We start from the raw sequence: 18,473 nt of genomic DNA on the forward strand, positions 1-18,473 counted from the left end.
TAGAATTCTGCTTTTAGTCTCTATGCTGGTTAATTCTGCTTTGATCTTGGTTATTTCCTTCCTTCTACTTGCTCTGGGCTGTCTTTGTTGTTGTTCCTTGAGTTCTGTAGACTTGGGGTTAGGTTGTTTATTTGAAATGTTTCTATCTTTTTTAGGTAGGCCTGTATCACTATGAACTTCCCTCTTAGGACTGCCTTTGCCGTGTCCCATAAGTTTTGGGTTGTTGTGAGTTCATTTTCATTTGTTTCCAGAAACTTTTTGATATCTTCCCTAATTTCATTCTTGACCCATTTATTGTTTAATAGCAGGCTATTTCATCTCCATGATTTTGAGTGTTTTGGGTTTTTTCCCTTAGGGTTGGTTTCTAATGTCAGTCCCTTGTGGTCGGAGAAAATGCTTGGTATGATTTCAATTGTCTGAATTTGTTGAGGCTTGTTTTGTGTCCTGTTATGTGGTTTATCTTTGAAAATGTTCCATGTGCATTTGAAAAGAATGTGTATATATTTGGAGGGCTGTATATATACCACTTAATTCCATTTCATCTAGGGCATTGTTCAGTGCCACAATATCTCTGTTGATATTTTGTTTGGAAGATCTGTCCATTTTTGACAGTGGGGTGTTAAAATCCCCTATTACAATTGTGTTGCTGTCAATATCTTTCTTGAAGTCCTCTAAGGTTTTCTTTATGTATTTGGGTGCTCCTGTGTTGGGAGCATATATATTTACAATGTTTATGTCTTCTTGGTGGATTCTTCCCTGGGTATTATGAAGTGACCTTCTGGGTCTCTCTTTATGGCCCTTTTTTAAAAAATGTATATTTTATTGATTATGCTATTACAGTTGTTCTATTCCCCCCTTCATCCCCCTCCACCCTGCACATCTGCTCCTACCCACATTCCCCCGCTTTAGTTCATGTCCATGTGTCATAAGTTCTTCAGCTTCTACATTTCCCATACTATTCTTGCCCTCCCCCTGTTCATTTTCTACCTACCATCTATGCTACACATTCTCTGTACCTTTTCCTCCTGTCTCCGCTTCCCACTACCCTGTTGTTAACCCTCCATGTGATCTCCATTTCTGTGGTTCTGTTGCTCTTCTAGTTGTTTGCTTAGATTGTTTTTGTTTTTGTTTTAGGTGTGGTTGTTAATAATTGTGAGTTTGCTGTCATTTTATTGTAAATGTTTTTTATCTTCTTTTTCTTTTATAAGTCCCTTTAACATTTCATATAATAAGGGCTCGGTGATGATGAACTCCTTTAACTTGACCTTATCTGAGAAGCACTTTATCTGCCCTTCCATTCTAAATGAAAGCTTTGCTGGATAGAGCAATCTTAGATGTAGGTCCTTGCCTTTCATGACTTGGAATACTTCTTTCCAGCCCCTTCTTGCCTGTAAGGTCTCTTTTGAGAAATCAGCTGACAGTCTAATGGGAACTCCTTTGTAGGTAACTGCCTCCTTTTCTCTTGCTGCTTCTAGAGAAATTCTCTCCTTACTTTTAATCTTGGGTAATGTAATTATGATGTGCCTTGGTGTGTTCCTCTCTGGGTCCAACTTCTTTGGAACTCTCTGAGCTTCCTGGACTTCCTGGAAGTCTATTTCCTTTGCCAGTTTGGGGGTGTTCTCCTTTATTATTTCTTCAAATAACTTTTCCACTTGCTGCTGACTTGCTGCTGTCTTGCACACCTGGGTCTGCCAGCTGCACTCTTGGATGCCCAGGTTCCCCAAGCCACAACTTTTTTTTGCGTTACCCCTCTCCTCCCAGCTGTCCGACTCCACCCTTCCTACCGGTCTGGATGAATGTGCCTATTTTAACTTCTTGGTTGTCAGACTTCCATTTACTTTAATTTTCTTTCACTTTTGGTTGCTTTTTTTTTTTTTTGGTTTGTAAAGTTTTGTTGTCCTTATTTTTGTTGTGCAAGGAGACATAGTGTGTTTACCTTCACCTACATCTTGGCCAGAAGTCCTCTATGGCCCTTTTTTTGAAGTCTATTTTGTCTGATATGAGTATTGCTACCCTGGCTTTTTTTTTCTTGTCCGTTTGCTTCGAAAATTTGTTTCCAGCCCTTCACTTTCAGTGTGTGTAGGTCTTTTGTCCTGGGGTTCATCTCTTATAGGCAGCATATGTGTAGATCATGCGTTCTTATTCATTCAGCTATTCTGTCACTTTTGATTGGATCATTTAATCCATTTATGTTTAAGGTTATTATTAATAGGTATTTATTCATTGCCATTTTTCTCCTACCTGTGTTCCCCTGTCTCTCTCTCTCTCTTCCTTCCTTTCTTTAAAACAGGGCCTTTAGTATCTCTTGCAGAGCTGGTTTGGTGGAGGTGTATTCTTTTAGACTTCTTTTGTCTGGGAAGCACTTCATTTGGCCTTCTATATTGATTGTGAGCCTTGTTGGGTACAGTAGCCTTGGTTGTAGGCCTGTGGTTCTCATTACTTAGAATATTTCTTGCCGTTCCCTTCTAGCTTAGAGCATTTCCATTAAGAAGTCAGCTGCTAACCTTATCAGGGCTCCCTTGTGTGTTACTTCCTGTTTCTCCCTTGCTGCCTTTAAGATTCTTTTTTTGTCTTGACATTTTGCCATTTTAATTATGATGTGTCTTGAAGGGGGCCTCTTTGGGGTTTCTCTTGATTGGGACTTTTTGTGTTTCCTGGATTTGTGTGACTTTTTCTCTCATCAAATTAGGGAAGTTTTCCATCATTACTTTGTCAAACATGTTTTCTATCCCTTGCTCTTCTTCTCCTTCTGGTATCCCTATTATACAGATACTATTACATTTCATGTTGTTTTGAATTTCTCTTAATCCCTGTTTATTGTTTCTGAGCCTCTTTTCCTTTTCTTGCTCTTCATGGGTATTTTTTTCTACCTTGTCCTCCATCTCACTGATCCTATCCTCTGCTTCATCGAGGCTGCTTTTGAGTCTTTCTACTGTGTTCTTCATTTCAGAAATTGTATTCATTTCCTCTTGGCCCTTGTTGATAGTTTCTATTTCTTTTTTCATATTGATATATTTTGCAGTGAGTTCATTGTAGTTTCCCTATAGTTTCTGGAATTCACTGTGAGCTTATTGAGCTTCCTAATAATTATTTCTTTGAACTAATATCTGATAGTTGAGTTTCCTTTATTTCATTTAGTATTCTTTCTGATGCTTCTTCCTTTCCTTTCTTTTGGGGAATGTTTGTTTGTTTTCCCATTATTTGTGAGACTCCTCTTGTTATCCTCTGCTTCTTAAATTCATCTGTTCTGGCTCCCTTGGTTTCTGGTGTGAACTTCTGTGGTAGAATACCCGTGAGATTCAGTCATAGTCTCCTTGATCTCCAGAGCTCACTGGTCTTCAGCTGTCATTTATGTTGGCTATTTGTTTGTTGTTGGGTTTTGATTGCTTTTGTGTCTTTCTTTGGTGGATCCTTCCCACCAGCTGGTTAACTGAGGGTCACTCTGTCCACCACCTCTTGTATTGTCTTGCTGGTGAGGACAGGTTGTTTGAAGTTGGTTCTTCGTTGTGTACAAGGTTGTGAGGATTCTCTCTTGCTCTTGTTCAGTTGTTTGTTTTGGATCATTTCTCTACTATTTAGTTGCATTTCCAGATAGGTCCTGGATTGAGGTTAGTGTGGCTTCCACTCCCTCCTTCACCTTCTTCTGTTGTTATCTGTTGCTGGTTCCTTTTTTGTTGGGTTTCCTCTTAAAGTGGGCATCCTGGTGTTCACAGCTTCCACCTACTCTTTTTTTGTGATAAGTTGGAGGGGGAAGGCAACATGGTTTAAGACAGCAAGAGAGTATTCTATGATATTTTTAGTAGTAGCCGGTAGAGAAGAGATAGGAGATCCTTTGGCTATGTATAGTGTTAACCATGATATTCCATCCAACTATCCACTTTTTAGAAAAGATGGAAAGAAGATAAGACTCTTGTTGGGGAGGGAAGGGTTGTGAGTTGGAATTAGAAGGCAGCGAGGTTATGGGAGGTCAGATTCTGAGGTAATTGAGAGTAAAGGGTAGTAAATAGGTGTAGTGTGTGAGAGAATAGAGTTAATCACTATAGTAATAGAGTTCAGGAAACTGAAGTGGGCTAAGATTTGAGAGGGATGTTGTGTAATATTTATAATTGTGTGGAACAGCTATTATTTACAATACTATTAGAGCAACAATCGTATGACAGAATCTATGTGATCTCTATAAGAAAAATAGGGAGTATAGGACCTTGAGTAGTGTGCTAATGGAACACAAGTGAAGTGAAGGACAGAAAATTAGCAATACACTATGAAAGAGAGAACAGGAGAAACCTGTGAAATGATTCAGTACCAGCCAAGCAAAGGAGACTAAACAGAAGAGAAATACAAAAATGCTATTAAAATAAAAGGTATAAGAATAATGAAAAAAATGATAATACAGATATGCAATAACTTACAAGTTTTCTGTAATAGCAAAGTGAAATTTGTCTCACTGTCTCAGCTGTTGAAATGGTCCCTCTTTGGGTCCTACTCTGGTCTTTTCATAGTTACATGTTTTTTGTCTCACTTGTGGCTAATTAAAAAAAAGCAGAAGAAGGAAGGTAGAAGAGATAAAATGTGAAAGAAAGGAAAAAGGAATAAAACAAGAAAGAAGGAGAGAGAGGAAAAAGGAATTGAGAGATAGAGAATTATAAAAAATAAAAAAGTACACTCTTCCCAGAACTATCCTGGTGCCTCTCCGTGGGCCTTGGGTGTGGAATGCAGGCCTTCCTCATAGTGTACTCTTCCCAGGTTGTGGGTGCACATGCTAGGTCAGGCTGCCTCCAGCCCCATGGGTTTGGACATGCACCCTTCCCAGTGCTATGGGGGTGCGCAGGCCTCCCGCACCCCCTCAGAAGTGCTGTCCAGCTGGGTGGTGAGGAGGCCGGGGCACAGGAGAATTCCCCAAACAGTGTTTCTGTTTTCACTTTTTCTTTTCGATAAATTCCTCCTACTCAAGCCTGCCACCCCATACAGAGTCCTGGCTTCTTGCACAACCTAATTTTCCAGCCAGACCGGGGACTGTCGGGGTCAGGGCCCATCATGGCGTGACTCGCAACTCTACTCCACCAGAGTCTACAGACTCCATGGGTGCTCACAGCCCCTGTGTGTTTGCCAGTTAGTCCTTTTCCCCTGTCTGAGACTTCAAGCAGCCAGGCCTCTCCTGGTGCTGCTTGAACCTTGTTTGGTGGGGCTGGTAGCCATTGTCCCAGCTCTTTCCCAAGAACCCTGTGGCAGATCTGGCAGGCACAGGGCCTGGGGCTGCAGCCACCTTGGTCCCCATGCTGGTCCCTTGGACCTTAGTTTCCTGAATCACTGTCCTTATTGTCTGGTTTTTCAATGTCCACTATAATTTTTGGTCTCCCATTTTCATATATGCTGGTGTACTTTTGGCTGTTTACTCTGTTCCTCCATAGATCAGCTAGGTTTTTCCCCCATGTAGGGGAGAGTGGAATCTGCACCCTCCTACCTCGCCGCCATCTTCCTCCTCAAGAAATCTTATATTTGAAAAATAGTCTGAACAAAATGACCTTGCCAGTGTGGCTCAGTGATTATAGTATCATCCTGTAACCAAAGGGTTTGTGGGTTTAACTCCCTGTCTGGGCACATACCTAGATTGTAGGTTTATCCCCAGTCTGGGCAGAGAAATGTGTGACCCCTGGTTTAGATGTTTATTGTCCCTGGTCCCTGCATGGATCCCCAGTCTGGGTGCAAACAAAGGCAACCTATCAGTGCTTCTCTTGCATCATCATTTCTCTCTTTCCCTTCCTCCCTCTCTGTAAAAAAGCAAATGAAAAAATCCTTGGGTGAGGATTAAATACATACATACATATGTAAAATAATACAAAACTCTATGTTGGTCTCTGCCCCAGCTTTTGGCATAGAGCTCCTTCTTAAAATCCAGGTTGTTATGTAAGTGAGAAGAGCACTAGGAGCATCTTTTGTTCTCATTGGTCTTTGATTTTCATTCCAGAGTTTCTAAATTCCTTGGAATTTTCTGGGTTATGGGCATGTTTTTTATTCTAATGAGAGGTAATTCTTGGTGGACTCCTGGATAGCTTTAGGAGGGGGGCTGGTCACCAGAAAGTCAAAGCCATGCTTTGAAATTTGGAACATTCTACCCAACCTCTATCCTCTGGGAAAGGGAGAGGGACTGGAGACTGAGTTAATGATCAATCATGCCTACATGCTCTAGCTTTTATAAAAATCCCAAAAATAAGGGGTTCGGAAAGCTTCTGGGTTGGTAAATAGGGATGGTGACTTCTGGAAGCTCTGTGCCCCTTCCCTCATATTTTGCCCTGTGTATCCCTTTGTCTGTTGTTCATCTGTATCATTTATTATATCCTTTTTGATAAATGAGTACGTGTAAGTAAGTGTTGCCCCTTGTTTTGTGAGCTACTTTTGCAAATCATCTAATTCCAGGAGGGGGTCATGGGAACCCCTATGAACCAGTCAGCTAGAAGTTGGGACTTGCAATTTCCATCTGACGTCTGGCAGTCTTGTGGGACTGAACCCTTGGTTTTGGAATGCAATGCTAACTCTAAGTAGGTAGTAGTGTCAGAAGTGAATTGAATTACAGGACACCTAAACGGTATTGCAGAATGGCTTAGTGTGAGAAAATCCACACATTTTGGTGTCAGAAGAGTGAGTTTGGTAGTGACAATAAAGGAAAGATACAGGAGTGGTTTTCCTACACAGTAATAAGCCTTTCTTACATTACTTACTAAATTCTGTTTTTGCATGTTTGACTATGTATGTACACAGTTATGTGTGTGTGTGTAATATAACTCCTCAAACAGAACAATCTAAGGCAAAGATGGAAACTATTTCTTACCTATTTCCCCATAATTCCTAGCATAGTGTTGGACACTGTGGAGTGTTTAGTAAGTTTAAGACAAATAAATAATGATGGCAAGTTGAGTGTGCTTTCTCTTGAGGATTGTGTAACTCATCATTATTAATTGAAGCTTGGGGATCCTATCTTAGTACTCCATAGAAAGCTTATGTATAGTTTTAAACTAAATTGGAAATATTAATTTAGTTGACTCTTTAGTGTTAAACTAGACTTTGTCTTCATTTTTTTCTTTAGGTATATTTTAAAAATGTAGTTTATAATGTTTACATAGTTTGGAGTTTGCAATTGAATTTAGAAGGACAAAATTTTTATCTCTTTATTCTTCCACAGAAGAAAAGGTTATGCAGAAAAGGTCAATCACTAAACTTTACAGTTCTTTAAGAATAAGTGTTTGATTGCCATATTATATAAGAAAGGTACAGTTACATTAAAGTCTATGAAATACATAAATGGAAATTGAGTAGTGAATGGTGGGGAAATGATCTTGATAAAACCTTTCTCAATAAAACCTTCCTTTATCTGTGGCCCTTGGAGCACAGAAAAGGTTTATAAACAAAGGTTGATGTAATTTTTACACTGAGTCTTTTGCCTAAAAGCTCCTTTTTCCAGGCTTCTTGTAAGGTTTTGGGATCCAAAGAAATATGCAGAGATGTTAACTGCAATGAAATGGAAAGAGTAGTCAACCATAGTCTATTCTCCCTGAGAAGATTACTAATTTGGGGATTGATTTATATGGGAAAGGAAAGCAAGATTGGAGCTTAAAAGTAATATACTTCTTTATCATATATGTAGGTATTCCAGATCATCATTTAACATGCCACATTTTTTCAAATAGGTGGATTTTGCAAACCGTTTTGTTGGAGGTGGTGTAACCAGTGCAGGACTTGTACAAGAAGAAATTCGCTTTTTAATCAACCCTGAGTTGATTGTTTCACGGCTCTTTACTGAGGTGCTGGATCACAATGAATGTCTTATCATCACAGGTTAGTTTTGGGAAATCTGGACAATGTGGTAGTTTCCCCATCTATGAATATCTATCATGAAGACTAGAGGCCACCCAAATAAGCTTTTCTGCTACGGGTATTAGTCCCAATACTGGTATTCACTAATGTATACTTGGTTTTTCGAAATCGTTATATAGTTGACCCTTGAACACCAACCTCACCCTCCATTCCATGCAATCAAAAATTCATGTATAATTTTTACTTTCCTAAAACTTAAGTTGTCCCTTGGTATTGGTTCTAGGACCCCACACATATACCAAAATCGCTTATAAAAATAGTGTAGATCAATAGATACAGTTGGCCCTCTGCATCTGCAGACTCCCAAATGGGGATCAAAGATAGTACAGGTTATTTATGGAAAAAAATCTGTATATAAGTGGCACTATGCAGTTCAAATTTGTGTTTTCCAAGGTCAACTCTAACTTTATTTTTTTAATCTTGAGTAAGACATTTTATCCCCATCATTTTTTTCCTAGACATCATTATCTGAGGAACAAGGGTAAAAACTATTCAAAATCCTTCAGTTTGAATTTTTCTGATATAATACACTTAAAAAGAAGAAAATGATAGGACTTTGAATGTGTATTCTATTATTTTTCTTCCATTTATTTCTAAAGTGATTTGTTATACTTTAGTATAGTATAACAAATGCAAAAACCACAGTTACAGTGTTTGGAGAGAGTCAGTACAATAGTGAGCTTAAAAAAAAAGAAATCAGTAGCTTTATGCTTACCCTAATCTCTAATTCTAGGTGTGATTATCTTAGTATCTCTCCTTGATTTTAATTAATAAAAAAAAAAAGAGAGGGAAATACAGTCAAATTTATACTTGAAGTCTGTTATTGAGATTTGTTTTTTTCTTCAAGGTTTTTTTTCTTTTTTTTGGATTGAGGTAGCACCATGTCTGAGTATTTTCTTGTTGAATGAGCTACCAAAATTAATGATTAAGTCATAGCTCTTAAGAAACTCTTAATCAGTCACCTTAGGTAAGGTAAGCCTTTTAGTCAAGTACCTAAAAGAACATTCTCACATAAAAACCATAAGTACTCATCATTCAATACCTTTTTCTTTCTGCAAAAGAGGATTTGTTATTTCCTTTTTCAATCTGTTGCTGCTTTGAAATTAGTGTAGGAGACTAAACATTCCAACTGAGTTGGAGAATTTTGGTTGATTGTTAGTCCCAAAGATGACAATGGGAGAAAAAACATTCCCTATGAGTTATATCAAACGTATATTCAATGATTCGCCTCCAAAGAGATACATGAGAGAACTAAGATTCTAAGGTCTCATCTTAATACCACATTCTTTGCCTCAGATTCATTTGTAGGCCACCTTCAGAAGAGTATCTAAATTTTGTTTTATGTTTTGCTTTCAAGATTCCCTTTGTCTTTGTCTTTTAGTAGCTTGATTATGATGTGTTTAGGTATGGATGTATTTGACTATCCTGTTTGGAATTCATTGAGCTTCATGAAAGTTTAGATAAATTAGATAAATCTTTGGCCATTATTTCTTCAAATATTCTTTCTGTTCCTTTCTCTCCTCTCCTTGTGGAACTCCCATTATGCATATGTTGGTACCTTTGATGGTTTCCCATTGGTCTCTGAAGCTCTGCTCATTTATTTGTTGTTGCTGTTCTTTATTTTTTCTGTTCCTCAGACTGGATTACCTAAAGTTTACCAATTCTTCCTTCTGCCTGCTCTGATCTGCTTTTGCAGTGAAATTTTAGTTCAGTTATTATACATTTTGCCTCCAAAATTTTCTGTTTGTTTATTTATTTATTTATTTATGATAATTTCATTCTTTTTTGTTGAGAGTCTCTATTTGTGAGGCATTATTCTCATACTTCCATTTAGTTCTGTAGACATATTTTCCTTTATTATTCTTTGAACATATTTAAATAGTTGATTTTAAGCCTTTATTTAGTTAAGTCCAACAGATGGGGTCCTTGGAGACAGTTACTATATTGACTAATTTTTTTTTCTGAGTATGGGCCCTACTTTTTTATTTCTTTGCATGTCTCAATTTTCTGTTGAAAACTGGACATTTTAAATAATGTGGTAACTCTTGAAATCATATTTTTCTCTTTTCCCAGAGTGTGTTTTTGTTGTTATTTGGTAGTATTTCTTTATTTACTTTTCCAAACTGATTTTGTAAAGTCTGTATTCTTTCTGTTTGTTCGTTTTGGTATCTGGTCTTCTTATTGAGGTATAATTGACAGATAACATTTACATTAGTCATTATATTTTTTTCAGGTGTATAGCATAATGATTTGGTATGTGTATATATTGTGAAAATGATCATCACAATAAGGCTAGCAACATTCATTACCAAACGTAGTTACAAAATTTTTTTTGATGATTTTTTAAGATCTACTCTCTCAGCAACTTTCAAATATGCTGTATACACTATGAATTTTATCTTAAAACAAAGAACAGAAGAATTTTTTAGCATGGCAGTGCATATTAGTATGGAAGAACCTAAGTACCATCCTGAAGAAAAGTTCAGTTAAGTAAATTCTCAGATGCCTTAGGCACAGGTAGGAAGTCAAAGAGAAATAGGAAGTAACACTAAGCTTTTGTCCTGCAGGACTTATTTTGATGTCGGAATGGAGAGGGTCCTTTTCCTCTGTGAGAATACAGGAAATATGATGGCATCCATTTCTGGGAAATGACAGCAGAACATGGCAGGTCAACCTGACATTCAATGGCATGGCAGAGAGGAGAAGGAGCCTGTGCAGAGGCAGCAGCAGGAGGAGGGTTAAAGGAGTGAAGTAGACACAAAGCCTTAGGGAAAATGTCCCAGATTCCTCACATAAGCTCTGGGCTCTTTCTGTCTAGCAGAGGACTGTGTTGGCAGTAGAAATCAGAGAGGGAATATATCTGGGAAGGACATGCCCTTACTTAGTTTGGTAAAAACCAAAGGTCTGTATTTGTGTGTGTGTGTGTGTGTGTGTGTGGCCATTGAAATCTCTGCTTGGTTAGATTTGTGGTCAGCTAATGATTGGACTAATGTTTTCTTAAGTGCCTAGAACCAATAAGTTTCTCAGTCCTTGCTGAAGGGCTCTTTGTGCTGTTGGTTTCATCCACCAGTCCACCAGGCAGTTGATACTTTCTGCTTGTACTTGACATTCACTTCCTGCATGCATAGAATCCCAAGGTTAGACATAGAGGACCTTCTCATTTTTTAAGCATGTGGATATTTATGGGCAGATGTGTGGCCTTCTGTATTTCTGGGAATACTTAAATCTTTCAAAGCCCATTATGGGCATCTTATTCCTCAGCTTTTTCTTTGAAACTTTTTGTTAGCCTGTTCTTTGCTCCAACTATTATTTACTGCCTCAGCAGCTACAGTATTAAACAATTGTTTATAATTGTTTTCAACAAACATCACTGGAGATTAGGCTTTTCCTACTGGGCAAGCTCCAATTCAGATCAAATATTGTGTTGTGAGTAAGTCTTCCAGGAAAGCACCAGACAGGTTATATAATGACAGTTCTCTGAGAATGGGGCTTTGAAGGAGCTTTAGCCCTCTTCTATCACCTCTGGTGGCTACCAGGCTGCTATTTTCATTGATTATAGGCTGTTGGTCTTCAGAGCTACCACAGAGTCTGGAAGAGTGGAATAGAAATAGGGCAAGTTAAAAACACCACAAAACTCACTCTTTTTACCAAGATGTGGCCAATTTTCTTTTAATAAACACTCCTCGGACTGCTTCAAGCCTTTGATTAACTCCCACAGTTCAGAAAAAGTTGATTCTCACGATTTTTACCAGTCTTCTTATTGCTTTCATGGAGGAGAGAATTTACTCCATCATTTTTGCTGATACATTCTTATCTTTTTTAAGTACTTGTTGGTAAAAAGGCTTTCAAGTTATTCCACATCATTTAGATATCCTGTGTTTTTTAGCATGATTTTTTATTGTATTTTTCCATTACCATTTAGCCCCCTTATACCTCTCTCCACCTCGTAATCACCACTCTGTTGTCTTTGTCCATGAGTACTTTTTCCTTTTTGATTGATCCCTCTATCCTCTCAACTTCCCCCTCCCCCTGCCATAGCTGTCATCCTGCTATCATTAGTCTGTCCCTGTTTTGCTTGTTAGTTCAGTATATTCATTAGATTCCACATATGAGTGAAATCATATGGTATTTGTCTTTCTCTGACTGGCTTATTTCACTTAGGATGGTGTTCTTTAGGTCCATCCATGCTGTCGCAAAGGGTAAAATTTTCTTCTTTTTACAACTGAGTAGTATTCCATTATGACCCAAAAGCTGGAGATAGTCATATTCCATACCTTCAGAGCTGTCTAAAACAGCATAAGACCAATATTCAAAGTTTTTATTTGCTCAGCACTGGATTTATGACAGTTTAACTTTTTTTTCTGTAATTCCTGGTACTCTCTTCTCCACTTATACCTTCCAACTGCATTCTTTGTATCTGCATACATAATGAACAACAAATAAATATAGCTAAACCAATATGTGAGCTGAGACAATAATGAGAATGAAAGGATATTATTACCTTTACATTTTATTACAATCTGGCTCACAACCTCTATCCAGAAGAAATCCTTTGCCAAGGTTCCATTCTTAATTTCCTAAATAAGCTCAGACAATTAACAGTTGTTATTTTTTTGCCTTAACATATCAGAACAGCAAACCCTTGTTTCAGAGAGCTGTGAAGGTATGGAATGTGACTGTCTCAGCATTTGGGTGTATCAAATAATACTTTAGAAAAAGTTTAAAATTTAGTAAATAAGCTAGATTTGAACTGAAGGCTCAGAAAAAAATAGTCCATCAGTTTTTAAGATGAATTATACATTTGATCCTTGAACAATATAGGTTTGAAAATTTTTTGGAGATTTCCTTACTACCATGATGCAATTGTATCAGTTATGCTTGACTACCATAAAGTAATCATATTGCTGCTTCTTTGTTATCAATACATAAATTATTATGTTCTTTTCATATTATCTTTTTGTTATCTTTTTGTTTTTTGATGTCTTGTGTTAGTAATACATATAACATCCACAGTGTTTTGTATGATGTAATAACAGTATGACATAGGCACTGGCAGACACTTGATTCATTCTGTAAACATGACATAAACTTATCAATAAATACAGTACAGTACTGTAAATGTATTTTCTCTTCCTTATGATTTTCTTAATAACATTTTTTTTCTCTAGCTTACTTTATTTTAAGAATACATTATAGCCCTGGCCAGTGTGACTTGGTTGGGCCTCATCCACAAACCAAAAGGTCACAGATTCCATTCCCGGTCAGGGCCCATGCCCAAGCTGAGGGTTTGGTCCCTGGTTGGGGAGTGTTAGAAAGGCAGTCAATCAATGTTCCTCTCCCACATCGATGTTTCTCTCCCTCCATTCCCCTCTCTAAAGAAAAGAAAAGAATACAGTACGTAATACATATAACATACAATATATATGTTAATCAACTGTTATCAATAAGCCTTTCAGTCAGCAGTAGGCTAGTAGTAGTTAAGTTTTGGGGAATTAAAAAGTTATATGTGGATTTTTGATTTTGAGGGAGAGTTCCTCCTCTAACCCCCATGTTGTTCAAAGGACAACTGTACATCATTGAAAAAAAAAAGTTGGTAGAATGCTGGGTGTTTAAACTCAGTGTTGCCACTTTGCCTCTGGACTTCTCTGGGGCCAACAGCCACCCAACCTGGGGCCGGAAACCTTGGGCTTAGCTGACTACCAAGGGCTCCAAGTCAAACCAGCAGTTTGCAGGTGGCTACAACAAGGCACCAAGGACTTGGCCCCAGTGGTGTGAGGAGCAACAGCTGCTACACGGTGCCGGCATCTGTAAGTGGTTCAACATGCGAATGGGGTTCGGCTTCCTATCCATGACTGCCTGTGCTAGGGTTGCGCTTGACCCCACTGGTAAATGGCTTTGTGTACCAGAGTAAGCTGCAAATGGAGGGCTTCCAGAGCCTGAAGGAGGGTGAGGCAGTGGAGTTCACCTTTAACAAGTCCACCAAGAGCCTGGAATCTATTTGAGTCACTGGCCCTGGTGGGGTGTTCTGTATTAGAAGTGAGAGGTGGCCAAAAGGGAAGAACATGTAGAAGTGCAGATTAAAAGGAGACAGGTGCTACAACTGTGAAGGTCTAGACCATCATGCCAAGGAATGCAGGCTGCACCCCAGCCCAAGAAGTGCCACTTCTGCCAGAGCATCAGCCATATGAAGGCCTAGCAGGCCCCTAGCTCACAGGGAAAGCCAGCCCACTTTTGGAATGAAGAAGAGATCCATAGCCCTGTCCTGCTCCCAGATGCCCAGAATTGAGCTACAGTGGGTGGGAGGCTATCCTTTTGTGATCAAGAAGTTTCAAGGAGCAGGCATCAATTGGCAGAATGGAGAAAGTGAAGACAGGGTGGGTAAGGGGGTAGCTGACACTGCCATGTATCTCAGTCTGGGTTCTACAGCCTCAACCCCTCTTCCTTCTTGGTTGGGGGGATGGGGGAGGGAAGGGAACTCCAACCACATTCTATCCAAATGCATGTGAGGGCTTTGGGGAAAATCCTTCCCTACATGATTTATTTGAGTCTCTAGCATTTGAAAGTGACCTAGATAGGGAAGTTGCTTTCTTTTTAAAGAAGGATATGTAATGATATTTCTCCCACCAGAATGAAAAGATTACTGTGAGACCAGATTGATGAACCCAGCCCACAAATGACTACATTCTGTGAGAGGGAATCTGTCAAGGATACGGAAGGGTTTTTCCATATACCCCATTCTTGGGATAGGGTGCTGAGAATTGCCCCAAGCAATGGGTTGTGACTATAGGCAAAAGGGATGGTTGTGGAACAGCTGCAGACCTGCTGTGCCTAATCTCATTACCACCCCATTTCCAATACAATTTTATTTCGTCCCTTTGGTAACTACACTTTGGGCCCCACTTTCTCTAGGATGCCAACTGTACTAGCTGTGCGCAAATGACATATCTTATGCATTTTAACTTTTTTTCATAATATAAATATTCTGGTTTTGTATTTTTGTGTATTTTAATCTAAGGCCCTTGTTCCTGCACTGTGTTCTCAGGTACATGAGCTATCTCAGGGATAAGTGGGCAGCAGCTCCAGGTCTGCACAGCAGGAATACTTTTTGTTGTTTTTATCATCAGGGAGAACAACTATTTGGAGTGTATAGCCTATTGAACTACCTCATTTTTGCCAATTAGAGCTGGGTTTCCTGCCATAGTGCCTTCTTGGAACCCTTCCATCTTCATTGTTTTGTGGAAGACTAGAATTTAACTGGGTGTCTGCTGAAAGATTGCAGATTGGTCTGAACAGGAATAAGTGGTTGGTGCAGAGGTTAAGAGAGGCTGGGCTAGGTGAAAGGCACAAAGCAGAAGCCAAGATTAGGTGAGGGTTGTCTATATATGTGTAACCAAGGATTCCTGTTCCAGACCTCTAATTCTAGGGTTTGGGACTCACATTACATACCAGATCCATACCTCACTAGATTGGGTTAGGCTTACCACGCACGGCAAGGGATGTGTGTGTGTGTGTGTGTGTGTGTGTGTGTGTGTGTGTTAAAAAAAGAATGAGTTAATAAAGATAGGTTAAAAAAAAACCCTCAAAGCTAATTTGTTTCATTGCCTTCATTTCTCTTGTACTAGGAAGGTAGTAAGTCTCTTGTCATCTGCCATTAATGTTGCTATAAACAAAGGATGTAACTTATCCATAAGAGGAAAACAGTAGAATTATTTTTTCTTTTTTTAAAGATAGTTCTTCCCAATCTAAAAAACTCCAACACTGGAGTTATGGTATGTCTGGTCTCTAACGTACCTGCAGGCATTGCGAAATGATTGGAAAATTGCAGAGCCATGACTCAACTTCATGTCTCTAATTGCTTCAGGCTAAGGACATCCGGGGTGACTTTTAACTCAGCATTTTCCCCCACATCCTCTTGACTCTATTATAGAGCCTCCTAATTAATATCTGTGATGTGATGTTCCCTTAATGGAAATGGCCATTTCATCATCTATTTGATGTTGGATTTCTGCCATCTCCCTTCTTAGGAGACTCAACTGTGCACTGCCTGATCAGTTCCATTCCTTCAGTGATTCATCTAGGTTCACTGGCTGTGACTGTGTTCCCGAATCTATAGAAGAGTTTGAGAAATTGGAAATAAATTAAATTTATCATCATTGTGGGGCATCTGGTTGGTATCAAACTTGTAATGAATATGAAATAGGTCATGCAAACAGGCAAATACTTTTATCCAGATAGTGTTATCCCTCTTATTTTCTATGATCTCTGGGGCAACTGTAAATTAAAACCTTTCAGTCAGTATAGATAGAGGGAAGGAATTAAAACTCCAATCTTTCCTTTTCTTTTTACCTTTTCTCTCTGTCTTGTGTTCCTTTACAATACTCAGCAGCAAATACCTTCAATGCCAAAGAGTGTTACTGTGGTTCTGGGAAATTGTTTTGTTGTTTCTGTGTAGTAAACATATAAAGCTGTCCAGATGTGAAATTACTGAGCAGAATGTTAGTACATTTAACATAAAACCTATAAAACATAAAACCTTGATTCTAATGAATCAAGTCATCCCAGAATCACAGCCATTACATCATTTATGACAGTCAGCAGAACCGATAGAAAGGACAAAAGTGGACACCATTGCTTATACTGGTACTTTTTATAGAATAACAACACTAGAATGCCCATTACTACAAAACAGCCTATTGCTAACTAAATGACACCCACTCATTGCGAAAGATCCAAAATCATTTGGAATTTGGCTTTTCTTAATTTTTATTAATCATGGCAATGAAAGGCAAAATTCTTTTATCTGCTATGTAATTACCACTCAATGAATGATACTAATAAAAAGGTAGGTGGCTTTCATAGAAACTTTCTTCACAAGGGCACAACCCATTGTTAAGCAGAATATTTTTAATCTCCAAATGTTTTTTTCCTATGTTCATCACAGACTTTACTAGTAAAAGAAAATAAGAATGTTTTTTACTGCTAAATCTGAAAACTCATAAAGCTGTCATGAACTCTTGAAAAGATGTGTGTTCCTTCTAGTTTTTCCTTAAGTGAAAGTAGAGAGAACTATCATAAAGGTTATTCAGTCTTGTGACTCTTGTTTGCTGTTGTCACTGTTTACCTTTGTATTTCATCATGGTTTATCAGTAAATTGGAATTTAAAACAAGGGTCTCTTTTCAGAATAGCTGACATAATTTCAAAAGATGTTTACTTAGAAAACCCATAATTTAATTTGTTTAGAGCAGAAACATATGTGATTTTTAAATTTCCCATAACTGAAGGAAATAAATCTAACCTTGTTTGTCTGACCTTGTTAGGAAACCAGACTGAAGAGATTCTAAGTTGAAATAGAAATATAATTATTATTTATATTTTTCAACTACTTTTCAAAGGACAGAACAGGTATTTGTTTTCATAGGTAAGGGATCAGAGTAAATGCATTCTGTTGTTCTTGTTGTTGCTTTTTAGATAAACAGAAAAAAATGAGGCATGGCCACTGCAGGGCAGAAAATAGAAAAGAATGCAACTGTTCCTGGCTGTATGTGTTCCCAGTCAGGCCAGTAGACCAGGTTGCTTTTAAACGCCACGTACTTGGAATCATATATCTTTGATTTCTCTATCCCCTAATAAAATTAAGTATAAAGATACCAATACTAACTCCTCTATGGTTTAGAAGGATTTTAAGTTCATCTTATTTGGTTTTCTAAGCAATTATGTTAGGTGAACAAGATAAGAATTATTAACAAGCCTGGTGACAAAATGAAGTCTAATGAGATTTGGTTAAGGATTCATTTGGGTTCCTCATATCTCCTAATCTCAGTGTGGTGTTCTTTTTACCCTGCCACACTCTTTGTAAATGTGGAGTTTTTATGTGTGTCGCTTATATAGAACTTTTGATTAAGTATTTCTGGACTTACTATTTTAACCTTAATTTATACAATATTTTTTCTGCTTTGCTCATTAATTGTTTCTATGGCAAGTACTTACTCATCTACTTCTATAGTCTTGAGTTATAGGATGCTATTATAGACTCAAATGTTAATAATTTATAATCTCTAGTCTCGAGAAACTGACAGTCTGCTGGGAAAGTTAAATTATATTTGTATACTGCTTTATTGAGATATAATTAACATACAATAAACTGTATATTATAAAGAGTAAAATTAGGTAAGCTTTAACCTACAACTACACATATGAAATCATTTTTTCCCATGTTTTAATTGGGTTGTTTGGTGGGTTTTTTTATTCTTGAGTTTTGAAAATGCCATATATATTTTGGATACATGTCCTTTATCAGATATGTGGCATGTCTTTTCATTATCTTAATAGTGACTTTTCAAGATCAGAAGTTTCCAATTTTGAAGTTTAGTTTATTAATTTGTTCTTTTTTGTTTTTATTACTGTAGTTTCATAATAATTCCAAAATAAGTCAGTGTGAGCCTTCCAACTTTGTGCTTCTTCAGACATTTTTGGTGAATTTTACAAACAGATCATCAATAGCTACAAAAAGCTTGCTGAAATTTTACTTAAGAGTGCTTTGAATCCATAGATCAGTTTGGAGAGAACTGACATTTTAATCACATTTATTCTTTGGCACATGGAT

At 37.9% G+C, this 18,473-nt stretch overlaps 1 protein-coding gene and 1 pseudogene across 6 annotated transcripts in view; both read left to right on the forward strand.

Annotated features, from left to right (window-relative positions):
* PARG (poly(ADP-ribose) glycohydrolase) overlaps window positions 1-18,473 on the forward strand; it is a 216,280-nt gene that overhangs the window by 136,862 nt on the left and 60,945 nt on the right. For all 6 annotated transcript variants that reach the window (XM_045841862.1, XM_045841860.1, XM_045841861.1 and 3 more), the window contains one exon: window positions 7,683-7,830. In XM_045841862.1, the coding sequence (XP_045697818.1) occupies window positions 7,683-7,830 (148 nt within the window). The remainder of the gene's footprint in view (window positions 1-7,682; window positions 7,831-18,473) is intronic.
* On the forward strand, window positions 10,741-14,155 carry LOC123821093 (annotated as a pseudogene).

This window comes from Phyllostomus hastatus, unplaced genomic scaffold (genome assembly GCF_019186645.2).
Source record: "Phyllostomus hastatus isolate PE091 unplaced genomic scaffold, TTU_PhHast_1.1 phas_contig_38, whole genome shotgun sequence".
In the NCBI taxonomy this organism is placed as follows: Eukaryota; Metazoa; Chordata; class Mammalia; order Chiroptera; family Phyllostomidae; genus Phyllostomus; species Phyllostomus hastatus.